Here is a 24,518-nt window from a genome sequence, read left to right as displayed (position 1 = left end):
GTTTTAATTTGCATCTCTCTTAGGGCTAGGGATTTTGAGCATTTCTTCATGTGTTTGTTAGCCATCTGAATGTCGTCTTCGGTGAAGTGCCTAGAACAAAGAATTTAAGACCTGTTAAAACTGTTTGGATTTGTAAAAGCTTTTGTTAATATTTCCTTATGCTTTTATGAACTCTTAAGCTAATTAGGGATGTCTCTGCATATGTCCATTGAGATATGTATGCCTTTAAAGCAACGGAAATACCATGATCCTGAAGGTGGTTTTCCCAGGGTGTGAGGTATATCCATTGTACTCTGTATGTGCTTGACCCCTGCAGTTTCCTCACATGTGGGAAACTCGACTGCATAATTGGTGTTAGTAGTAGTAGACTACATTCACGCTTTCCCCTGAAAAAGGGGGGGGGGAGAAATTTTACTGGAACCAGTTGGTTCATTGATTTTGGGGTGTGTACGTATATGTGTTTGTGGGATTGGTGGGTGTGTGAGAGGAAAAAGATGCAAGTAAAGGCGATTTAATTAGAAAAGAGATGTTCCAGAAAGAGGGAGAAGACGGAGTGTATATTAAGATTACATGATTCATCTTTTTCTCTCTGTAGGAACTTAGTGATTTGGCTCGCGATCCTCCAGCGCAATGTTCTGCAGGTCCAGTTGGAGATGATAGTAAGTAATTTTCAAGTTGGTTTTTATAGATAATTTCAAAAGAACTTAAGTGTTTTTAAGTAATAACAAGAGTCTTTTGGTTTTTTCTGCCTTTTTTTTCTTTTAGTGTTTCATTGGCAAGCCACAATTATGGGACCTGTAAGTATGAAGAATTTAATTTTAAAATCTATTATTGATACAAATATAATTTTTAACTTAGTCTTTGCGTGCATTTCATCATTATGCCATAATTGCTATTTGGATAGATCATATTGGATCCCCCCAGCCCCCCCCTCCCAGAACTTTGTCATTCTAATGAATTAATCATTTGCTACATGTCTTGTACATGTCTGTCCCTGTATTTAGGTTCTAGAGAAACATTTCTCTGACATAGCAATTATCTCTTCACCTCAGTCCTTCATAGCAGATTTCTCCCAGAGTTTCCCACTGTTTACCTAACCAAGTTTACTGACTTGGATCTTGCCATGAGTGACATGTTTCCTTGTTAAGTTTTTTAGAAGTTTTAAATATTTTACACCAGAAGTAATAATGTGAAAACAAAATTTATTTCTTTCGAATTAGATAAGCTAATATGCTAGATGATGGAATCTTCAGAATTAGGATGTCATTAAACAGATTAAAAAAATTACCTTCTGCAGTGCTTAATAGTTCTTTGACTTAGAAGACAAGTGTATCTTACTGGCGTTTTGCTACATTCCTTGTGTTTCAGTGATTTTATATCGAGATTATAATAAAGCATGAGGTGAGATAATGGTCACAAACTAGTTTTCTAATTCTGAAGGCAGAAATGCTCCTGAAAGAGTTACTACTAATTCATTCACATGTGCATTCAGTACTAGTGATCATTTTGTTCTTTTACTTTTTTTTTAAAGTCAGCGAATGTGAGCATCTGATGTATAGCCAGTAATTAATGGCAAAATTAACAGAATAGGTAATTGTTTGGTGTGTTCAAGTAGAATACAACTGATAGCACCCTCTGACCAAGAAATTGAAACTTTGCCCTGTCCTACACAATCCTCAAGATCTCTGCCAGGCTCAAGTGCATTTTTGCAATCAGTGTATCAGTTCAGCTCCTTGACAGTTGACCTCTTTCCCTGACCCCTTCATTTTCTCCCAACATGGCATCTGTTTCCAAGGATTGGCCTCTTGACAACATGTCTAAAGTTTCACCTTCTTTACCTCTAAGCAGACACCCGAGTTGCATTCCTTCAAAACATATTTGTTTTTCTTTTGGATAGTCAATACTCTTTTACCAACACCACAATTAGATTCATCACTTCCTGTCTTCTATATCCATTGGCCAACTTTCAGATGAATACTAAGCAATTGAAAAATAGCATAATGTGAATTAGGCCCACCTTAGTCTTTAATGTCCTTGCTCTTTGGCTTGTTGGAGAGGTCCTAGACAGCACAAGAAATCAATAATTGTAGATTTCTTGGACTGCTCCTCCTATAGGTGTTCATTATTGATTGAAGTAAAATGAAATAACTGATAACTTGAATCTTCTTATCATCTAGCTTAATTTGCCTATTTCTTTTTCTTTTCTTGATGTTGAAGTATAATCCATATTGAATGCTGTAGTATTTGATCTTCATAGATCTCTACTTTTTAGATTTTCCCCAGTATACATATTGTATAGATAGAAAGGATACAGCCCTGTTGTACACTTTTCCTACAGCATCTACTTGTTCTATTCTTTCTTAGTCTATGTATAGGTTGGGGTTTTTTCCCCCTTTATTGTGAAAAACATGTATGTGGATACAAGGGGGTGAGGGTTGGGACCAGAAGAGTGAGAATGGGCATGGATGAAATCACAGGGCTACACAATTTGGTTGGCAGGGCTGAGGGGGGTGAGCGAAGGAAATGAGAAAGGTAGAGTGGGTACCAGAGGAGGCAGGATAATGGTAAGCATAGTCCAGTGGTGATCAAACTTTTTTAAACAAAAATATTGCCTTATTCACTTGTGGGTTTCTCATTTGGGAATGGGGTACGAATTCTCTAACTTCTTCATGCTAAACAAGGGTATTGATGTGAAGGGGGGAGGGGAGCCCACTTTTAACACCTTACTGGTGGTCCTTGGTTGAAGCTGCATGCCTTCGTTGTTCAGTTAGAAGATATTTTCCTGACGTTTACTTCCCTCTGGACTGCAAAATATTTGCCAAGGTGGATCCAGTGGTGATGGCTGCCTGAACCCTGAGTCTCTGTCCTCCTCTGCTGGCAGTTATATTTCCCTTTTGTCTCTGGAACTGGGTTCAGGGTTCAGGTCCATGTTCTTTCGAAAATCTTTGTCCTCTTGATGTTGATCTTCAGTCCATCCATATTGATGGCTGGCAGTCAACTGCTTGGCTGTTCATAAAATGCGTTGCCTGTTTCAATGCAGCTTGCCGCTGGATCTCCTCCTCCTCCTCACACTGCATCTCTTACCGCCGCCATCTTGGATCCAATAATTTCTTTTATAATAAGTTTATTTTGTGGCATTGTGGAGGAGGCTGTACTGTACCAGGAGTGGTGCCTGGCACCCACCATCTATCCCAGGTGAGGGGACCTGGGGTCCAGCTCCAGAGGCCCCATGGAGCTGCGGCAGCGGTGTGGGCTCGGCAGTGGGGGGCTGGGAGCCATGGGACTCGCCTGTTCTTTTTTGGAGGAATCCTTGTTCTCTTGATGTTAAGCCTTGATCCATATTGCAGACCAGTAATCAACTATTTAATTGTTCAAGTATCAATAATCTGAGGACTATGGTGGACTGTGGTGGCCTTTTTCTATGCAGCTTGCTGCTTGCTCTTCCAGTTCTTTATGCTGTTTTCTCTGCCGCCACCATCTTGGTTCTCTGTATAGGTTTTATATGAGCACAAGTACAGTTCTAAAATTCTCATTCTTAATGTTGCCCATAACATCTTATTAATCACACCATTAAATGCCTTTGTCTAGTCAGTAAAACACATGAACCATTTTCTATTTTCTGCTTTCCGTCAGGATACATCTGACATCGGTGATTCTGCTGATTCTACTACCTCTGAATTCAACATGAATTTCTGGCAGTTGCATGTTCTATTCCTCCAGCCACTTTTTAGTAATCAAGATTTTACTTGTATATGATGTTGTTTGATGATTCCTATACTCTGTTGTATCACTTTTTAAAAAAATGTGAACTAGTGTATATCTTGTGCAGTTAGTAGGTCAGGTAACCATATTGAAGCACCTCGATGGATGTTCTTGTCAACTTTAAAACTGTATTTTTGCCAATACCTTCAGTGCATCTTAAACTTAATTCTTTGGTGCCGCTTGTTCTTCATCATATGTTATATCCTGAAATGGGTTGGTACTAATTCTTGTTGGTACGAATATTATTCCTTTCATCTTTTTTTTGCTGCGGCCTCTGTTCATTGTTCTGCAGGGAACTTAAGTATTTTTTTTAATATTGTAACTGATTTTAACACAGAGAAGTTAGATTTTCATCATTGCACATTTTACTCCCCAATTCACTTCTTTTTTTAAAAAAATACTCATTGTTGTGCTCGCTTCGGCAGCACATATACTAAAATTGGAACGATACAGAGAAGATTAGCATGGCCCCTGCGCAAGGATGACACGCAAATTCGTGAAGCGTTCCATATTTTTGCGTTAATGTTGATCACACACCATCGGGGGAAGAAAAAGACTCACAGTGTTGGCATCTTTGTATGTATTTATTACTTGAGGTAATAAAGCTTATTTTCATTAAAAAAAAATACTCATTGTTGCACAATTACCTACCTTACCTACCAACACCCCACCCCCATCCTTTTTTTCAATGATGTATCTCTTATTCTGGGGAAACTTTCAGTATTGCAATGCCAAGGCTTGCTTGCAAGTCTCTCCTGCCTGAGAAATGCCAGTTAAGTTCTTCTGCTTTGGTTTCTTAATTTTAGATCTTAGCACATTTTACTGTAATGTTGTTTCCTTGTTGAACTGTCCTTGGAAATCTTCTGTTTGACTTTTCTTTCTTTCTTAATCATTTATTCTAATACTCATTTTAGTCTTTCCTCTGTCATTTATGTCTGCATGTTTCACCCTATTCTTCATTCACATTGTGTTTCATAAAAATCGGTCCCATACATTGTGTATTATAAAATTAATCCCGATTGAATTACGCCCACCATTACTCCATCTTTTCAGGGCCACACCAGATCTTTCCCATTTCTATTACCCTCTTCCTCCACTCATCAAATTGTCCAACCCTATGATTTTCCCCGCCCACCCTTCCCCCATTGAGCCCACACACATTTTACTAGTTATCCTTTTGTTTTTATAGTAATACTCTTGTGCAGCATTTGTCCTCCTAAACCAAGTTAGGTCGTTTTGTTTACAGGTTTTTGTTCTTTTTCCCCAAAATCATTGCTTCTGAGTTCTGCATAGATTTGCATTCTGTGAATGTACCACAGTTTCGCAATCAATTTTACTGTAATTGGACATTTGGGCTGTTCTTAAAATTTTGAATGATGCTGCTATGAACATTGGTGTACATTATTTTAGTCTTTCCTGTCTTTATTTTCTTTTACCTTTTGGTTTCTTTATAGGTGATGCCTTTTCTATCATCTGATCTTTGCTCATTAGTGTTCAATGCATCAAATCTATTTTTTAGTCTCCCCCCAATATAAATTCAGGTGACATACACTCAAGATTGTCTTTGGCTTTTGTAGACATATTTTTAACTTTGTTAATAAAATGTGCCATAGTCCGTACATGGCCTTGTTTGATTGCTGTTGTTGAACTTCATGCATTTTGATTCCTGTTTATTCCATCAAGTGAGGTCCGTATTAGTCCACATTTTATGGCTTTAAAAAAGTTTTCAATTAATACTTTATTAATTTTACCTCATTCTATCATTTGGTCTCTGCTCTAATTTGTTTCGTGAAGATTGTATTTCTCAACCACCAGTTCTTTTGTTTTCAACCAGTTATTATTGATCCAGATGATTACAATAATCAACTTCAGACTGGAAAAGTTGATAGAAATCTTTAATTTCTTTATCTTTGATTTTAGTGGTTGATGAGGATGTGATTAATAGTTGTAGTCACAGGTATTCCTTCTTTTTTTTATGGGTCCTGTAGCACTAGAAGAATTGATATTTCAGAATCTTGAATTTTTTTTTATGATGAATACAGATTTAGCCTTCACTTTGTCATTCTCAATCATGTGATTCTCTGATTGAAAATTTCCAGTGCCAGTCCATTTCCGCTCATTAATACCTTGGATGTTGAATTTTATTTCTTTATGCTGAGGTGTAATTTATACTTTAGTTGGTATTCAGCAATCAAGGGATTGTGTCCTCTTCATATTACATAGGTCTTTCTCCAAATCTAATACTGTGTGGTCTTGATTCAGGCCACTCATTCCTGTTGAGTTGGACCGAACTCATAGCTGATCCACCATTTGTTTTCCAAGATTTTAAAAAACAGGGGGAGTACCCATTTTCCATGGAACCTCAGTTGAATTTGGACTGCCTTGGAGTTAGCAGTGCAGCTAACTCCTTGTGGACTAGACCACCAGAACTCCCATTTAGTCTAGCCTGGATTATTTGCTCAGCAAATATACTTTTTCAGTAAGTGTATTAAAAGGAAACTCTGATAAATACTTTTTCTGATGAAGTAGTTGCTTTTATTCCAATGACTCCTCAGTTTATATACAGGTACTACTTGAGTATATATAATCTTTTCATTGTGACCAAGTTCTTGTTCTACTTCGAATTTTTCTATTGATGTCACAGCCTTGTGGTAAAGAAAAGAATGTCCTAAGTTCATTGTGCTGCTAAGATTGGTAAAGTGAGGTTTATTTCTTCGGATTTTGTTTTTCATGTCATCACCAGTCATACACTATATTTAGGATACTAACTTTAGAGTTTGAAAAAATGATGGCTGGTATGTATCCCACAGGTCATGAAAAGATAAAGTGTTCTAGAATTTTTGTTCTTTACTGTCTTATAATATGATACAATCTACACACTAAATGGCCTTTACCTAGTCAATCAAATTCAGGTAAACAGCAATTACTACCTGCTTTTAGTAAAGATCCATGTGACATCATTCCTCATCCTCTTTAATTACCTTCATTAAAATTTTGTGTGTAATTTCAGAGAATTTTCCAGTTTTTTTGGATACTATTTCTTGGGGATGGGCAAAAATAATAATGATCACTTCTGGTCATTTGGCCAGAGAAGCTAATGATGAATAAGTACCTTGAAAATTTTAATTTTTGAAACTTTTAAGTTGATATTTGTAAAATTCTTTGACCTTGCCCTCCCCTGCTCCCTATACCTTCAGTGGCCTTGTAGCTAAAAATCAACCAGCGTTTGGAATGGTTACTCTGTTTATTTTTTTCTGTCATTCATTAATTGTGCACATCCTTTAATATTGCATTTGGAGCCTTGACCAATTCTTTCAGTTGAGAAATACTGTGTACTTCCTTCTGATTTTCTGACTTCAGATCTTTGTGTATTTTATTATAATTGTTTTCTTTGTTTTTGAAAACTATCCTTTGACATTTTCTGTTTTAATTTTCTGTTGTTTTTTCTTTTGGTGATGTCATCCTATAACTCAACTAATACTCAGTGCATTAAGTTTTTTCTTGATGCTCTGTAAATTCAGATGTACGATAGTGAAGGTCATATTTTGATTTTTGTGAACTTGTTTGCCTTTTGCTTTGGCTGTAGCCTGTGTTCACATAGGAGCAATTGACAGTTGGTTCTACAGTTCGACTTTAGCCATGCTTTGTTTGACTTATGACACTGAGCTGCTTTAGTTTCAGACTATAGAAATTGGTAAAAGTTTTCAATACCTTCATCTTGTCTATTGTGGTGTGCAAATGTGAATAATAGTTGTATTAATTGGTCATCCTTTTAGTATCCTATCACTGACAATATTGCTTGCACTTCAGGGTAGATCCTGACATATTCTTTTTGGTAGTAATTGTTACTCCCCAATCAGCGACCTTCAAATTGATAATAACAAGTGACATTTCATGGAGTTTTCAAGGCTATAAGTCTTTGAGAGAACTTGCCCATTATTACATAGAGAAAGTGGTGGATGCGAGCTGCTGACCTTTTTGTCAGCAGAACATAGTGCCCTGCTAGAACTCTTTGGATGTGTCACATTCCTCCTCAATTGGCCACCCTTTCTATAGTAGACACTATGATGTTGAATTGAAATAATCCATGCTGAGAGCTCTGGTGGTCTGCTTGGTAAGGAGTTTCACATCAAACTCAGAGAGGCAGGCAGTTTGAATCGACCAGCTGCTCCTCAGGAGGAAGATTTTCATTATTGTTGTTGTATACTATAGAGTTAGAACTGACATGTAGCTGACTCTCCAGTGGCTTTTCAGAGGGAGAAGATTGCTAGTCCCTCTCCTGCAAAGCAGCTGGTGGCCTCGGGATTGCAGCACAGCTTCTTGCCATTAGTTTACCAGCGCCCCCCCCCCAAAAAAAACACCTCCCCCATGTGATTTACAGCTTCTAAAAACCCACTTGACAGACTGCTTTGAGTTGATCCTGATTCAGTGACCTACAAAAACAACGATGACTTGGATAGCGATCTGTGTGTCCTGTTTTGTTTGTGGTAACTTCCTTTTTCTACGTTTATGCCATTCATACATTTCCATATCCCACTTACTAAAGAACATTGTGGCACATCATCAAATCAAGTTCTCGAAGCCCTCCCTTGTCTACATGGTTATGGGCAGTATCCATAAGTCAGATGTGAAGTTTCTTTTAGAATTAGATTGGTGATTCTTTCTAGTATAGTCTAGAAGCTCTGCTGAAACTAGCCCCCTTCAGTGAACCAACTGGAACATGAAATGTCACTGACATAGCCTTCAACAGTATTATAATTCACAAGCTAATGATGGTAATTGACTACGCATAAGTGAAATTGTGTGATTTGTCTTACTGAAAAAATACCCCCAAACAACTAAAACATCAACAGAGAACTGGAAGTATATCTATTTGTAGGGTTTGGGGTTTTTTTTTTTCTTTCTTTCTTTTTCTTTACACACACTTTGTGAATCACAACAGATTATGGCCAGCATTGAGAAGAATGGGAATCTCAACATTTGATAATACTCATGTGAAACCAATACCTAGCCCAGAAAGCATTTGTGGGATGAGAGCAAGAAAACATTACATAGTTCAAAACCAACAAAGAAATGTGTCAGAGATGCTGAACAGATCATGTAGGATGTTACGAAGACAAATGTAGCGCCAGGCCTTGAGGAAGACTCATTAACAACTTGAGATTTTCAGGTGACAGACAACATCCTAGCTCATCAAAAGTGAGGAGGACTTATACTTCCTTCAGGAATCAAGAACTGCAGCCTTTAATTTGGATTGCAATTTTTCATCAAGTAAAGAGAAATCCTCACATCTGGGCAAATAGAGCATCACTAGAGGTGGAGAAAGTATTGAAGTTAACAATTTCATGTTGTTTGGAGCTACAATCAACACTCTTAGCACTGTTGTTTTTGTTGTTGATTGCCATTGAGCATGACTCATAGTGACTCTGGAAAGAAAGACCTGAAGCCTTTTGATAACTATCATTTCTCAAAGTTCATACATTTTCCAGAGGCATTTTGTTTAGGAAGTGGATGGATACTGCTCCTGTTTCTAACTCTTAGCACTAGAAGTCAGGAAATGGGAAAAAAAAATGAATTGCATTGGGACTATCTGTCAAGGTTCTTTCCAAAGTGCCAAAGAGCAACAGTATCAGTCTAAAAGACTAACCAAACCATGTTCATCTCACTTGCTTGTTAGACATATGAGGAATGGGCAGTGAATAAGGATGATATGTGGTGCTGAACATACTATGAACTGTCAAGAGAACAAATAGTTTTATCTTGGAGAAAGTCAAACCAGATTGCTCCTTGGAAGCAAGGATGGTGAAACTTGTCTCATATATGTCGGCCATGTTGTCAGGAGGATCCATTCCCTGGAGAAAGGACCCTTGATAAATAAGGTGTATTGACACAGTGACTGTGGCAGTGGGATCAAGTGTCAGATGGTGAGGTTGGCTCAGGATACAACAGAGTTCAGAAGCATTGTTCTTTGGGTCCCTGAGCCACAGACTACTCAGCAGCACACAGCAAAACATTGATTGCATTCCAAAAGAAAATTGAGTAGTTTAATAGTTTAACATTTGTCCTCATCATGCTCATCAGATTTAAAAGAAACTGTTTCCAGTTAAGGTCAAGAACACACTTGTACTATACTTTCTGTAAGGTATTTCATCTAATAATTTGGTATCTTCTATATATAGTAAACTGATTAAAACACAGTTTGGCCTACACTGTGTTTTCTAAATTACCAGGTTTGGTTTTTTGGTTGTATTGTTTTTTGGGTTTGTTTTTTTTTATATACTAAGATACCAGAATAGTATTATAAATGGTACTATTTACAGTATAAAAATGATTCATTATAATGATAAATTGACAGTTTTCCAACTCTCTTATATAATTTGTTATAAAACAGATTCCTAAAAACTATAAAATTGTCAGTTTTTACATTAAGAACTGTCTTGAGTACTTAGGACACACATCAGTATAGTTTTAGCCTTGGTTTCGTCAAAGTGCCTCAGTTTATGAAATCATTTCTTTAGTTTTGTTTTTGAACTCATAATATGATTAGGTAAAATAAGCTCGAATTGCTTTGGGAAAGTCAGCTGTGAGGGACCTCTAAAGAGTACTGAAGACTAACGACGTCAGGCTGGAGACTAAGGTGCGCCTGCATCAGAGAGTTGGACAGTGAATAGGGATGATAGAAAGAGAATTGATGCCTTTGAGTTGTGGTGCTGGAGAAGAGGGTTGCATGTACCATGGACTGCTATAGAGAACAAACAGGTTTGTCCTACAGAGGGTGAAGCCAGAGTGCTCCTTGAAGTCAAAGATTCTGAAGCTTCGTCTGACATACTTTGGGCATGTTGCAAGGAGGGACTGGTCCTTGGAGAGGGACATCATGTTTGGGAGAGTGGAGGGATGGCGCAGGAGAGGAAGACCCTCAATGAGATGGATCGATTCTGTGAGTGGAGTGGTGGGAATGAGTGTGTTTGAGATGGCGAGGGTGGCAGAGGATAGAATGGCGTTTAGGGCTCTTCTACATAGGGTCGCTATGAGTTGCAAGCGACTCGATGGCACATAACAAAATAAGCTCATTTTGTGACTATTCTGGCAACGTGGTATGCAGTTGTGATAATGAATAGTCGATGGTATAACACCCATTTGATAGAGATTAGAAAAGTGGGATGTTAAGATTACTTTTGCCTTGGAATGTGTCTCGGATCAAGTGAAATGGCAGCATCCTTCAGAATTAAATTTTTAATAACTATGAATTTCTAAAGTTAGCATTAGGCTGTATAATTAATACCAGCTAGCTATAAGGATTATCTGAGTAACTTTTGCATTGGCAGAAATAATGCATTAAAACTTGATTGTTGGACAATTGGGAAAACTGATAGATTGCTTAGTCAAGTGCTTTGTTTAAATTTGCTTTTTTAACTACATATAGTTTTTATTTCTGATCGATTAATGGAGAAAATGTTAAAGTTCTCAGTATGAACATTGCATGAGGATAATTTAGCTTATATATACATATACACACTATATTATAGTATATAATATTCTAGAATTACTATATTCTTAGTTTTTGCTAATTTTTGTTACAGTTTTACATGTTATGTCATTTCTTACAAAGCCTAATAATAATACATCCAAACTTTATTTTCCTCTGTACCTTACTTTTAAGGAGTGTATATCTAGTTGGAGGGAAGATAAAAAGTAAATAAGTTACACATATGGTGAGTAATGGTAGATATATACAGAGGTATACAGAGGACAAAAAATGGATTAGACAAAAATATAGCATATATTTACTTTTTTAAGAAGTTTAAATTTTATATGGTCCCCATACATGTGTGTATAAATTAGATTAAGGAGATAAGGAAGAGCATTCCAAGCAGGAAATTATCATGGGAAAACTCATGTTGGGTTTTTCCCTCTTAAAACAGAAATAAAATCTTAATGCTGTAAATTGAGTGTGTTTTGAAAGATATACGGAATAAATTCAGAGTGAAATGAGAAAAAACTGAGTTATCTGCAAAATATTTATATGAAGAAAGGTTCTTGTGGAGTAGAGTTAAAAGATAAGGCTCCATGGATAAGTTAAGAACCAGATCATATCTTTGGGTGCTGTAAAAGTTAATTTGTTTGGTTTGCTGACAAAGAATTGCTACCCTGAGTTGCCTTTTAAAACAGGAGATAGTGATCTACTTCTGAGAAATCAGTCATTAAAACCCTACAGAGAACACAGTCCTACTCTAATAAAAATTGCATCTCTATGACAGCAGCTGGTTTGACTTTGGTTTATTTGGTCATACTAAGAGGGGCCAGTCCATGGAGAAGAACTTGCTTAGTAAAGCAGAGAATCAGCATAAAAAATGGAAGACCTTCAACAGAGTGAACTGTCAGAGTGGCTGCAACAGTGACATGAAAGCAACAAATTATGAGGATACAAGTGGGTTGTTAGCCTAAAGATGACTTTTTTAAGCCATTAACTTGGGACCCCCTCCTTTCTCCAGCTACACAGATACATGGTCTTGGAAATCATCAACAGCGGTAGAGTAGGATAAGACAACCCTAAACCGCAAGACTTGAGGGACACTGGAAGGAAACCCTGGTGATGGTGGCGGAGACACTGTGGCATTGCTGTTGAGAAACTATGGCAAAGTGTTACCTCAGGCTTTTTGTATTTGTGCTATTCACAGTTTAAGATTTTGCTGTTTTTGCTGGATGCATGAAGGAGAAGATTACTTAAAACACTCTTAGGCAAACATTGTTGGATGATTGAGGAAACCAGAGACTTCTTGAATTTGTGTTGCTGAAATGAAACAAAGAGTTAAACTAATTAAGGAATTGTATTTTGCTGGCTTGGGACTGCTGGGCTAAACCTGGAATTGAGTTCTGAGATATTTTTTGCCTCTCTTCACTCCCCAACCTATTTCCCTAATAAATCCCGTTCTTGGTACCACAACTATGAGTAAAGTCTGCATCAGCAATTAATAAACTGACCTCTTGCTTCTGATGTGGCTCTAGAGGCATGGTGGGAGCTGGGGTATGGGCTGTAGGCTCTTCATTTGCTTTCTTCTTTGGGGTGGTGAGGAGCTGTGCTATTCTCTCTGGCCTCTTCAGAAAGATGCTTATGACCCTCTGCCCCCATGTCCTATTTTCTGCTCTTTTTACAACAGGACTAGGCAGTATGTAGGAATTTAGATTTACTTTGAAAGCAGTGATACAGTCAGGGGAGTAAATTCTGTCATGGACTAGTATAGCATTATAGTGAAGGATAAAGTAGGTAATAGGAGACAGAGTGAAGGCAGTGCCGTATCATTTGTATGTCATTGCCATGTTTTTGCTCTTGTTATTAGATGTAGTCATGTCTGTTCCAGTTCACAATGAACTCTACATAACAAATGGCCTGTTGCTGTACCATACTGAAAATTGATCTGATCATACAATGTATTCAACCTTCTTCACCATAACCATTATTCAAATGCATTAATTCGTTGTTCTGTTTTACTAAATTGTCCAGCTTTCGTACATATATATGAAGTGATAATACTGTGGGTTGGGTTGGATCAAATGCACCTTAATTCACAGAGTACATTACATCTCAATAGAAAACAAAATTCTTTATAACTGAACCTATAAAATACAGAACAAGTTACCAAAGATTTCCTTTCACTTGGATCCACAATTAGCACTCCAGGAAAACAGTAGTCCATAAATCAAGTGAAGTACTATTACATTGAGTATATGGGGGAGGTGCAAAATTCATTGTCTTGGAATTGGAACTAATAGTTGATTCCAGGGGCTTTTCAGAGGCTTGTAAATTCCTTGATAAGAGGTTGCTGGTCTGTCTGCCGTGGAGCAGCTGGTTTATTTTAATTGCCCCACCCCCACCTTTGGGTTGGCAGCTCACCTCACTACCCACTAGAGCTCTCTATTTGCTGTTAGTGAAAAGAGGTCAGATTAAAAAGTTAAAATGGTGCCTGATCCAAGACATGGTATTCTCATAAACATGTGAAAGTTGGAAAGACTGTAGGAAAAGTGATGTCTTTGAAATTGTGATGTTATCAAAGAATGTTGGCTATACTGTGGACTGCCAAAAGTAGAACAAAATATGCCTTGGAAGAAGTAAAACTGGAATGTTCCTTAGGAGCACAGATGGTGAGATTGTTTCCCATACTTTTGTGAGTGTATTTTTAAGGGGTGACCAGTCCTTGGAGAATGACAAGTTTAAAAGTAGAAGGTCAGCAAGAGAGAGAGAGAGACTCCGTGAGATGGATTTGACACAGAGTGAGTGTAGCAGTGGGTTGAAGCACAGCAGATGGCACAGAATTTCTTGATTTTGAGTATTTGTTGTAGTTTTCTGAATAATACCCATTTATAGTAAATGCTCCCCCTGCCTTTTTTTTTTTTTTTTAATGACTTGGTTATCTCTGAATCTTACTGTTTGAACAGCTTTCTTCTGACTTACTGGAATTTTTGTGCGAACCTGTAATGTTGAGATGATGCTTTTCATAATTTTTTTGAGTAAATATTTAACCAAGGGAAGGGAAGTTTGAATTTGTCAATCTCATTGGATTGCATTTGTTTGAAAGCAGCTAGAATTAGCCCTTGATTTTGTGAAACTAAAATGACACAAAAAGCAAAAGCTTAAGTTTGGTAAGTGGGTTTTTATTAAAGCTTTAATATTTGAAATTATCTTCCATTATTAATCTGGTAAAGTTGTGTGCTGTTCTCTAATTTCTTTTTTATTGCTCTTTAAGATTTGGATACGCCTAAGTCTTTTGTAATGATCTTTATCAGTGCTGTCTGAGTGATCCTCAGTAGCACTGTATCTTAATCTTGGCTTCTGTCATTGGCCATCTGTATACTTCATTAAGTTGTATCTCTTAAGTATTCATTTGTGAAATAGGAACAATGATAAGTATTTCATAATTTTACTGTTTGATTTACTAAAATTTTTCTACAAAATTTTACATTTAAGGTAAAATTTCACATTTGTACGTTTTCCTCTTTGACTTACACTATTACGTATTGTTATAATGAGCATTAGCAAAAAAATACTGCAATTGCTCTAAAGTATTTTGGTTCAAATGGAAAAACTCACCATCAGTTTTGTGGGTTTTCCCCCAAAAAAGTAACTATTAATTTTGTGTGGATAATTCAGTATACTTTTGAATAAAATCTTTTCATGGTTTGAATGACAGTTATGGGGAGCTGAGCGGAAATTGAACTTTTTAGGGGGGACTATGGAGGATAGAAGGAGAATTGATGCCTTTGAGCTGTGGTGCTGGAGAATAGTATTGAGCGGTACCATGGACTGCTAGGAAAACAAACAGATTCATCCTGAGCTGTGGTGCTGGAGAAGAGTATTGAGCGGTACCATGGACTGCTAGGAAAACAAACAGATTCATCCTGGAAAGGGTTAAACCGGCAGCTCCTTGGAGGCAAGGATTCTGAGGCTTTGTCTAAGGGACATTATGCTTGGTAGGGTGGAGGGACAGCGCAGGAAAGGAAGGCCCTCTGTGAGATGGATTGATTCAGTGACTGGGGTAATCGGGTTGGGCATATCTGAGACAGTGCAATTGGCACAGGACAGAGCAGAGTTTAGGGCTTTTGTACATAGGATCTCAATTAGTCGCAAGCAACTCAACAGCACATAACAGTAATCTTGATTTATGTAAATTTAAGTGAACTGAGATAGTAAATTTTTACCTTCCCCATCCTCCCATTAATATGAACTGAATCTCGAGTGATTTAAGTTACTCATTTCAGTTTGAATAGGTAATGCTTAAAAACTATAAATATTATATAATATTTAGTAATACTGTATATTCGAGTTAAGCAGATTTTTTTTCCGTCTCACAGAATGACAGCCCATATCAAGGCGGTGTATTCTTTTTGACAATTCATTTTCCTACAGACTACCCCTTCAAACCACCTAAGGTAAGTATTTTCCATCATACCCAGTAGCATACATTTGTGTTTTATTTCAGTACATTTTTAGCAATTGACACCAGCTTTTTACATTGATTTGAATCCCTGCTCCATGATACTGACACTTGTTATTAAAAGTACTAAGATTCTGATTTTGTAAATGAAATTAAAATGTCTTTTTTCTTAGTTTTGCAAGGCTCAAATAATAATATGAAGAAGGTTTTTTTTAAAGCACTTTGTTGTATTTATAGGTTTGGATTATTAACCTTAGCATCTCATACATAGCAAACATAATGTTCACGTTGATAAATATTTGCACAGACTATGTGCTAATACACATAACTGTTACCATGGGTAACACACATCTTTGACTATTAAAATACACATCTAGTAACATAAATTCTGCCTGTATTGGAAATAATAATAATATACACAAGGCATTGGAATGTTACTATAGTTGGTTTGCATCTTTGTGAAACCAGTAGTCATCAGATTTCAAAGTAAGTCCAGTCCTAATTGTGTCTAAGAATTTGTAGAATTTAGAACATGTGCATATTGTTAATACTTGGACTTACTGTGCGAGACATAATGAACAAAAACCTACTGGATGGTCATTATGGACGGTTTCTGACTCAAGTGCACACAACAGCGGTGAACAAAAAAACTTGCAGATGTTTTAGTAGTGTAAAAGAAAGAGTATTGTGAAAGTGAGTAATTTTTCTACTTTGCATATGTATGGCTTTACACAGTTCTGCTAGTAGTCTTAATTTCTTGTATACCAATCAAGAAATCCCTGAATCAGAGGTCCAGGAAGAGTGGTCCAAAAATCAGATATTGTTAATCTCGGGACTTCATGTTTTCAAATGTGTGCTTTATGTACATTAGAAATAACAAATTCAGGCACATATATAACCTAATGATACACCTTAAAGTTAAACTGATCTATAAAATTTGGAGTAATTATTTTTATCCTTTTTTTTATTATTAATTTGAATGAAAGTTTACAGAGACGGGATTGCCATTCATTCATTGTTGCATTTTTCTCCCTGCCCACCCCTCCCTGTGAGTAATTTTTGTAATATATTTACATTCCCTCAGAGTGCGTTTTTAGTATTATGTATGGTAAAGCCCATGCTAATTTTCTATTTTTGATAATGAAATTTTGACCCCATTCTCCTTTTTTTAAAAAAAAAAATTGTAAGAAGGAAGGCTGGCAGAATTTTTAATCAGACTTTAAATGAGATCTTGGCAATTTTATTTTCTTAAACTGACTTTTATTTATCTTTAGAAATGCTTGTACTTATTTGGGGGAATATGTGAAGGCTTTTTTTGTTCATTTATTTTAGGTTGCATTTACAACAAGAATTTATCATCCAAATATTAACAGTAATGGCAGCATTTGTCTCGATATACTAAGATCACAGTGGTCTCCTGCTTTAACTATTTCTAAAGGTAAAATATTTTTTAAAAGAAAGCTTTACTCTTTTTTTTCCTGATCAAGAATTTTATTGTTTTACATTATTACTGTGTCTCATCTTTCTACTTCTCAGTAAAAATTGGAAAGAAATAAGTAATTATATTTTGCTCCTGAAGCAGGGTTGGTTAAAATGATTTGGGGATGGGGATGATAGTTTTTCATTAGTTACCTTAACACAAATTCAGCAAAGTAATGAATCTCTGCACTATATGACTCCCTTCCAAGTGATTTGTGCTTCTCATTAGCCTACTATAAAAGGAGTAGATGCAACATGAGTGGCCAAGTCTGACTTCTACCCACTTCATCCAGTGAAACTGTCCCCATAAATAATACACATAATACACATTGAGTCCAGTGTTTGTTGCAACTTGACTTACACACTTTATTTACATTTATAGGGTTTACTCGGGAAATAGTTTGGGGAGTAGGCTAGCAAAAAATATCAATCAATGTGAGTCAAGCAGTCTCAAGCCAGATTAACAGTACACAGTTCCTTAGTTAATGAAAGTCCAGGTTCAGTTCAGCAGCCCAAATTCAAAAAAGCCTCTTAATTTCCTTAATCTAGCAAACTTAGCAAACAGTCACAAGTCAGCTTTCCCTTCAGTCATCCAGCAAGCAAACCCTCTATGGCTTTATCTCCAAGGTTCCTCTGGTTACACTTTTCTAGTTTCTTCACCCTGTCTCCCTCACTGTCTCTCACAGAGTGGAAAGCACTTTCTTATATTAGTTCCACATCTGTTGATTATTTGGGTCTGTAAGAGTTGGAGACCATTACCAAGCAGAGTCTAACACAAAGGATAGAAAATTCCATTTTCAACATTTCTGACACTATATTTACTTAATGATAGTATAATAAAACTCAATGACTGGTTTTATTTGCTTTTTTAAATCTTAAGGTTTTTATTTTAGGGAGCATTTTCTTTATTCTGGCTTTGTTTATTAATTTTGGACATAAATACTTCAGTCAGAAAAATGACTGTAGTAGTCTAAAATGATAGAGTAGGAAAGATCTATCAGTCCTGTTCTCCCATTTGAAATAGCCATGTGTTTATTATTTGACATCTCTGGCCAGTTGTCTAGTCTATACATGAATATTCCAAATAGTAAATCTTTTTCTTTTTTAAATGGTTCCTTTGGCTTTTGTGCCACTTTAACCCAACAATAGAATCACCTACTCAGTGTATTTTAAAAAGTTTCAGAAAACATTGTGATAGTATCCATAAGGGGAGACAGTTAAGGGGAATGTTGTTAATTCTTTAAAGTGTTAATGCAATGTTGTTGTTGTTATGTGCCGTGAGTCACTTGCGACTCATAGCGACCCTGTGTATAACAGCTCTCTAAACTCTGCTCTGTCCTGTGCCAATCTCACTGTCTCTAACACACTCATCCCAATTGCCCCAGTCACTGAATCAGTCCATCTCCCAGAGGGCCTTCCCCTCCTGCACCTGCCCTCCACCCTACCAAGCATGATGTCCCTCTCCAAGGACCGATCCATCCTTACATGACCAAAGTATGTCATACGGAGCCTCAGAATCCTTGCCTCCAAGGAGCAGCCCGGTTTAACCCTCTCTAGGATGAATCGGTTTGTTTTCTTAGCAGTCCATGGCACCTCAACACTCTTCTCCAACAGCAAAGCTCAGAAGCATCAATTCTTCTTCTATCCTCCCTGGTCATTGTCCAGCTCTGTGACGCATAACAAGTGATTGCAAAGACCATGGCCTGTACCAGATGCACCTTAGTCTCCAGAGACACACCGTTGCTGTTGAGTACTTTAGAGAGGTCCCTAACAGCAGACTTTCCCATGGCAATACGTCTTTTAATTTCCTGGCTGCTGGTGCCAAGAGTGTTGACCGTGGAGCCAAGCAGACTAAAGCTGTGAACAATCTCAGTCTCTTCACCATCCATCCTGATGCTGCCAATTGGTCCAGTGGTGAGAATCTTTGTCTTCTTGACATTGAGCCTCAATCCCTGTTGAAGGCTGCAGTCCCTGACCCTCAGCAGCAAGCGCCTCTCAGGTCCTCCTCAGTTACAGCAAGCAGGGTTGTGTCATCTGCATAACGCAGATTGTTTATGGATCTTCCACCAATCCTGATGCCACATTTCTCCTCATAATTATTAATACAGTAGAATTCATTAAACTGTCAAACTTGAAGCTATCTTCTGGTCTCTACTATTTTGTAATTTTTTGTCTACTTGCATACACACAACACACCCTTTGGATTTAAAAGGTGATATATATTTGCTCCTGTCAAAGTTAATACAATTTTTCAAAAGATAATGCCTTTTCATCTCTTACAATACTGTTTTTTTTGTTTTGTTTTGTTTTTCAGTATCACATACATGATGCCTTTCTACAGAGCTATTAAACCATTTTTACCTCCCTATCTGTAATGGATAAAGGATTCTGATCTTCCATATTTTTGCCAATGTTTGTTTTTTGGTTTTAGCTCTTGGCCATTTGAATAGAAATGAGGTAGTATCTAGTTAGAAATAGTTTTAGCGTGGTTGGGATTTTTTTTTTATGTTTATTTACATAACAAAATTTGTATACATTTATCTCATTCATGTTCATCATTCATGTAGTTTTGATTTGCATCTCTAAATGATTTCTACACACCAGACAACTAGGTCACAGAGGTTAAAGGTTCAGCTGTTAACTGAAATGTCAGCAGTTCACATCTCCCAGCCTTTCTGTGTAAGGAAGATGTAGCATTTGGCCTCTATAAAGAGTTTAATGTCTCAAAAGCTCTATTAAGACAGTTCTACTTATAAAATTTCTGTGTGTTGGAATCAACTTTTAGGTAATGAGTTTAATAATGGCTGTGTACCCTTGGCGTAGTGTGTTGCGTTTTGGGCTGCTAAATGAAATGTCTTTGAGATCTCTGAGTTGGAAATTGACATAGTGGCAATGGGTTTGGGGTTTTTGGCACTGATTGTAAACATGTTTTCTCATATTGATGGAGATTTGACTGTACACTTACTTGAGTTCTTATCCTTTGCCTTTTTATTAGGTTAGTTATCTTAGGTCGTTAAATTGTAGCAATTCTATATGTGCTTTAGATATTAGACCTTTCATGTATGACTCCTAAAAAGTTTTCTCCCCAGTTGTTGTCTTAATCATTTGATAAAAGTCCATTGATGATCATAAGTGTTTCATTTTTATGAGGTCTCCATTACCTGTTTTACTTGATAATTTGTCATTTAAAAATAAATAAAAACCAAAAAGCTAGATCACCCTTTTTTCCTGTTCTCTTTCTTTTTGGTTGTTTTCTAATTCTTGGAGAACAAGAGGGAAAGAGGCTTGATGAAAAAGGAAGGTAAAAATTCAAAATATTTAATAAAACTTACTAAAGGATTTTCTTTTAAGACTTTCTTACAAAAATATTCATTTATTAGGAAGTTTGAGGAAAGCTCTGGTGGCCTAGTGGTTAGAAATTGCACTGTTCATCACAAGGTATGGTATAGGAATCAACCAGCTGCTTTGGAAGAAAGATGGGCAGTCTCCTCCTGTGTGGTTAACTGCTTCTGAAAACCCTCCTGAGGGTTAGCTGTGAGTTAATTTTGATTGGAAAGGACTTAAGCAACATTCACATCATAGACACTCAGGGTGAATGCCATTTGTTCCTCATGATGCTTGACATCTTCTGAATTGGTATGTTTAACAAAAAAAGGTTAGAAAATGAAGATTAAAGTTAGCTTAGTGCCAGAGATTTTTGGCATTATTTTATTTAACCTCTTGGAGGCAAAGATGATGACACTTCATCTGACAATAGTTCAGTGATGTTGCTAGAAGAGGTTATTCCTTGGAGAGGGACATCATTCTTGGGGCAGTTGGAAGGATGATGAAGCAAAGGAAGACGACCAGGTGGATTGACACAGTGACTGCAGCAGTGCATTTGAGGGTGTTACAGATTTTGAGGACATCACAGAATAAAACAGGGTCCAGATTGGTGTTTCTTATTGTCACTGTGAGTCATACTTGACGGCAACTAACACCACCATCACCACTGTTTGGGGATAGAAGGCATCACAGTGGCACCAAGGTTAAAGCTTTTAACTGCCAACTGATAACTCATTGATTAAATCTACCAGCCACTTGAGAGAAAAGTCTTAAAAGTCTGCTGCCGTAAAGGTTTATTATATAGTCTTGATAATCACATAAGGCAGTTCTCCTTTGTCTTAGAGTTGCAATTGACCTGACAGCAGTTTTGGAGTGGTGAACTCAAAAGAATTATGTTGACCCTATGTAAAAAGTCGCTGAATCAGAACCTAATCCTAACTGACTCTTGAGTTGCTTTCCAAAGCTGTAATTGCACCAGAGAATGTTACTCATTTCCTCCCATACACCTGGAGCCATTAGTGAATCAGAACCACCAGAGAGGCACACTAGGCCTTTGGTTAGCAGTACAACTCTCTCATAGCACTATATACATTCAAGGAGACAGAACTTTTTCTTTTTAGAAAATTCAATTCTAAGGCTATTTATTTTTAAGATACAGAATAATACAGCATCATTCCAGAACCTTATGCGTTTGGCTGGTTTATAGCTAATTAGTATTAAACTTTATGCACAGGAGTTCTATTTTAGCACCCTCTGTTTACCAGGACTTCTTTCCTATGATGCTAAATTTCCTAAAACTTTGTCTCATGGAAGTCATACTGCTTTTTATTCAGTTATTCATATATAATTTGCTTTGAGTCATTAATTGCCATGTTTTTTCAGTTTTTTAGCATAGTTCTATTTCCTTTACCCAGCTTACCTGTGTACTTTAACTTCCTATTTCTGCTCAAGAATGATTCTATGTATAAACAGTTCTTAGCTTTTTATATATAATCTGTACCACACTTGTCTTTGTGTGATTGACTTACGCCACTCAGCATAATTTCCTCGTGACTCCTCAGGAAGTGTAGTGTTTCATACAATCTTAATGTGTGACACTTTTTGTGATTATGCCATAGTTTCTTTAGCTGTTTGTTTTGATAGTGGACACGTTGGTTGTTTACATCTCATTACTATTGTAAATAATGCTGCAGTGAAACATGGATATGTATATATCTGTTCATGTTACAACTTCTTTGAGCTATAGATTCATGCCTAGTGGTGGGACAGTCTGGTGATGATTAAATTTTATGTGTTTTAAAATGTTCTTTGGTAAATTTTCTTTATCCCAGCATTTGATGTTAATAGATACTTGGGGTTTTTTTGTAGTTCTTTTATCCATTTGTTCACTGCTGTGCGATCCAAACCCAGATGACCCCCTAGTGCCAGAGATTGCACGGATCTATAAAACAGACAGAGATAAGTAAGTATAAAGTACTATATGGAAATAACATTTTAAAATGGTTATGTTTAATGAATTAGGTTTATATTATGCTATAATTTGTGGCAATGTTAAGACTTGATTTTTTATTTCTGGTAATAATTGTTCAGAAGTATCAGAAAGATGGTTTGAAATGTGTACTTAGTGAATTTTTGTTCTTTTTAATTAAAAAAACCCCTGTGTTTTATGTAACATTGAATATGAAATAGCCCCTTTAAAATGTTAAGCATATTAAGATGTTTAACATAGTAAGCACTGTTTGTTAAGTTATTACCAAGTTTAGGAGAAGAAACTAAATTATCTTTACCCCAATTAACAGTTTTGGAAAAGACATAACAATACTGTTTTTAAAATAAAATTGACCTGAATTTCTCAAATATTTGCATTCTTTATATGTTCATCTTCACCGTTAAAACTTTTGTACGTTACAATTAATGCCAAGTATACTTGTTCAATTAGGTACAATAGGTTAGCAAGAGAGTGGACAGAGAAATACGCTATGTTGTAGGGTAAGAGGATCTGCACTCTATGGTGCGCTTATACATGGTACTGCCAGCACTTGAGTGCTGCATGCTTTAAGGCACTGTATTAACTAACAAAAGGTAACAGATTTGGCAGTTCTGAAAACTATTATTTAACTGCTTAATCTTTCTGTTTAGCTTGAAAGTGTATTTGCATGGCATACTCTTTTACGGTAATAGTAAGAAATGGAAATTTAGTATCTAGTCTACCATAAAACTGAAATTTTGAAAGATTCTTTTATGTTTATTCAGTACTGTGTGGAATGTGGTAATTTAGTCTAAATTCTGCTAGTAGTTAGTAATGTAAGGGGGAAGAAACACCTTAAAGCCTAAGCATCTCAACTAAATGTGTATTACTGACAAGCATGCATTAATGTCAGCTATACGCTGTGGCTCCCTGTATGCTGAAGCCTGTTTTAAATTCTGGCTTTTGGAGAGGATAGTCTTAAATGAGAGAGCTATAAGTAGACTGTGTATTTCTTGAAATTTCTAAAGATAGTTACAGTGTTAAGTCTTTTTATTCGATAGAAAGTTCTTAAGTTGGGATTGTCAATGTAAATTTTAAAGTTCTATATGCTCTTTGTAGTAAGTTGATTTCTGAAGGTTTTGGGGGGTGGGGCTCTAGTTAAGTAAGTAGTTGGTGCCAAGGATATAATTCATAGAGAAGTTGGTTGTATTTCTCTATTAGTGACAGTAACAACTTTACCTGTATGTAAATTACCTGAACTTTGATAACAAAAATACCATTTAGCAAGTCTCTAGTAAGATTTACTAACTACATTCAACACATAATGAAGGCCACCTTCCCCAATGTCGTTTTAAACTTTGCCTTACGTCTTGGAGGTATTTTCTCTTTTAATACTACTCAGAACCAGGCTACTTAGCTATTTCTCTCAAAGTTTAGCATTAAGAGGAGTTTTTTGTTGGATTTTTTAAAATAATTAGATTCTGGTTTTGATAGGAATTTTTATTGATGTACAGAATGTTTTTGCTATTCCTGCTAAGTCCCGTGCTCTAACACCAAAAGATTCTTAAAATGGTAACATGTTACAGTGTGTGTTTTACATAATTTTTAGAGTTTCTAGGAAGCAGTAGCTCAGTGGTAGGGGAAAGAAAAGATCTTTCTTGGATTTTTGTTAGCCTGCTCAGTAACCCTTTTGGTGTTTATTAAAATAATGTTAAAGAGCTCTCAATGCCCATATTGCTTTGACGCACAATATTATTTCTCCCGTTTTTGGCTTTTTAAATGATATCCATTAGAGAGGAACTTCATGATGAGTCTGGTGGTAAAAAAAGAAGTCTTTCCTCACCTTTAATATTAAAAACTCTTCAGCATTATTTTAACTTTTTAAATAACCTCTTCTTTATTTACAGATACAACAGAATATCTCGGGAATGGACTCAGAAGTATGCCATGTGATGCTACCTTAAAGTCAGAATAACCTGCATTATAGCTGGAATAAACTTTAAATTACTGTTCCTTTTTTGATTTCTTATCCGGCTGCTCCCCTATCAGACCTC

General features: G+C 36.5%; 1 protein-coding gene across 2 annotated transcripts in view; it reads left to right on the top strand.

Moving 5' to 3' along the window:
* LOC102873410 (ubiquitin-conjugating enzyme E2 D3-like) overlaps positions 1-24,518 on the top strand; it is a 48,526-nt gene extending 24,008 nt beyond the window's left edge. For both annotated transcript variants that reach the window (XM_006893094.1, XM_006893093.1), the window contains exons 3-8: positions 596-659; positions 766-797; positions 15,610-15,687; positions 17,025-17,130; positions 22,365-22,458; positions 24,372-24,518. In XM_006893094.1, the coding sequence (XP_006893156.1) occupies positions 596-659; positions 766-797; positions 15,610-15,687; positions 17,025-17,130; positions 22,365-22,458; positions 24,372-24,417 (420 nt within the window). In that variant the 3' untranslated portion in view covers positions 24,418-24,518. The remainder of the gene's footprint in view (positions 1-595; positions 660-765; positions 798-15,609; positions 15,688-17,024; positions 17,131-22,364; positions 22,459-24,371) is intronic.

Source organism: Elephantulus edwardii, unplaced genomic scaffold (assembly GCF_000299155.1).
Source record: "Elephantulus edwardii isolate Elephantulus edwardi_28Jun2011 unplaced genomic scaffold, EleEdw1.0 scaffold00122, whole genome shotgun sequence".
In the NCBI taxonomy this organism is placed as follows: Eukaryota; Metazoa; Chordata; class Mammalia; order Macroscelidea; family Macroscelididae; genus Elephantulus; species Elephantulus edwardii.
The sequence above is the reverse complement of the archived record's forward strand: the minus strand, read 5'-3'. Positions and strand labels throughout refer to the sequence as shown.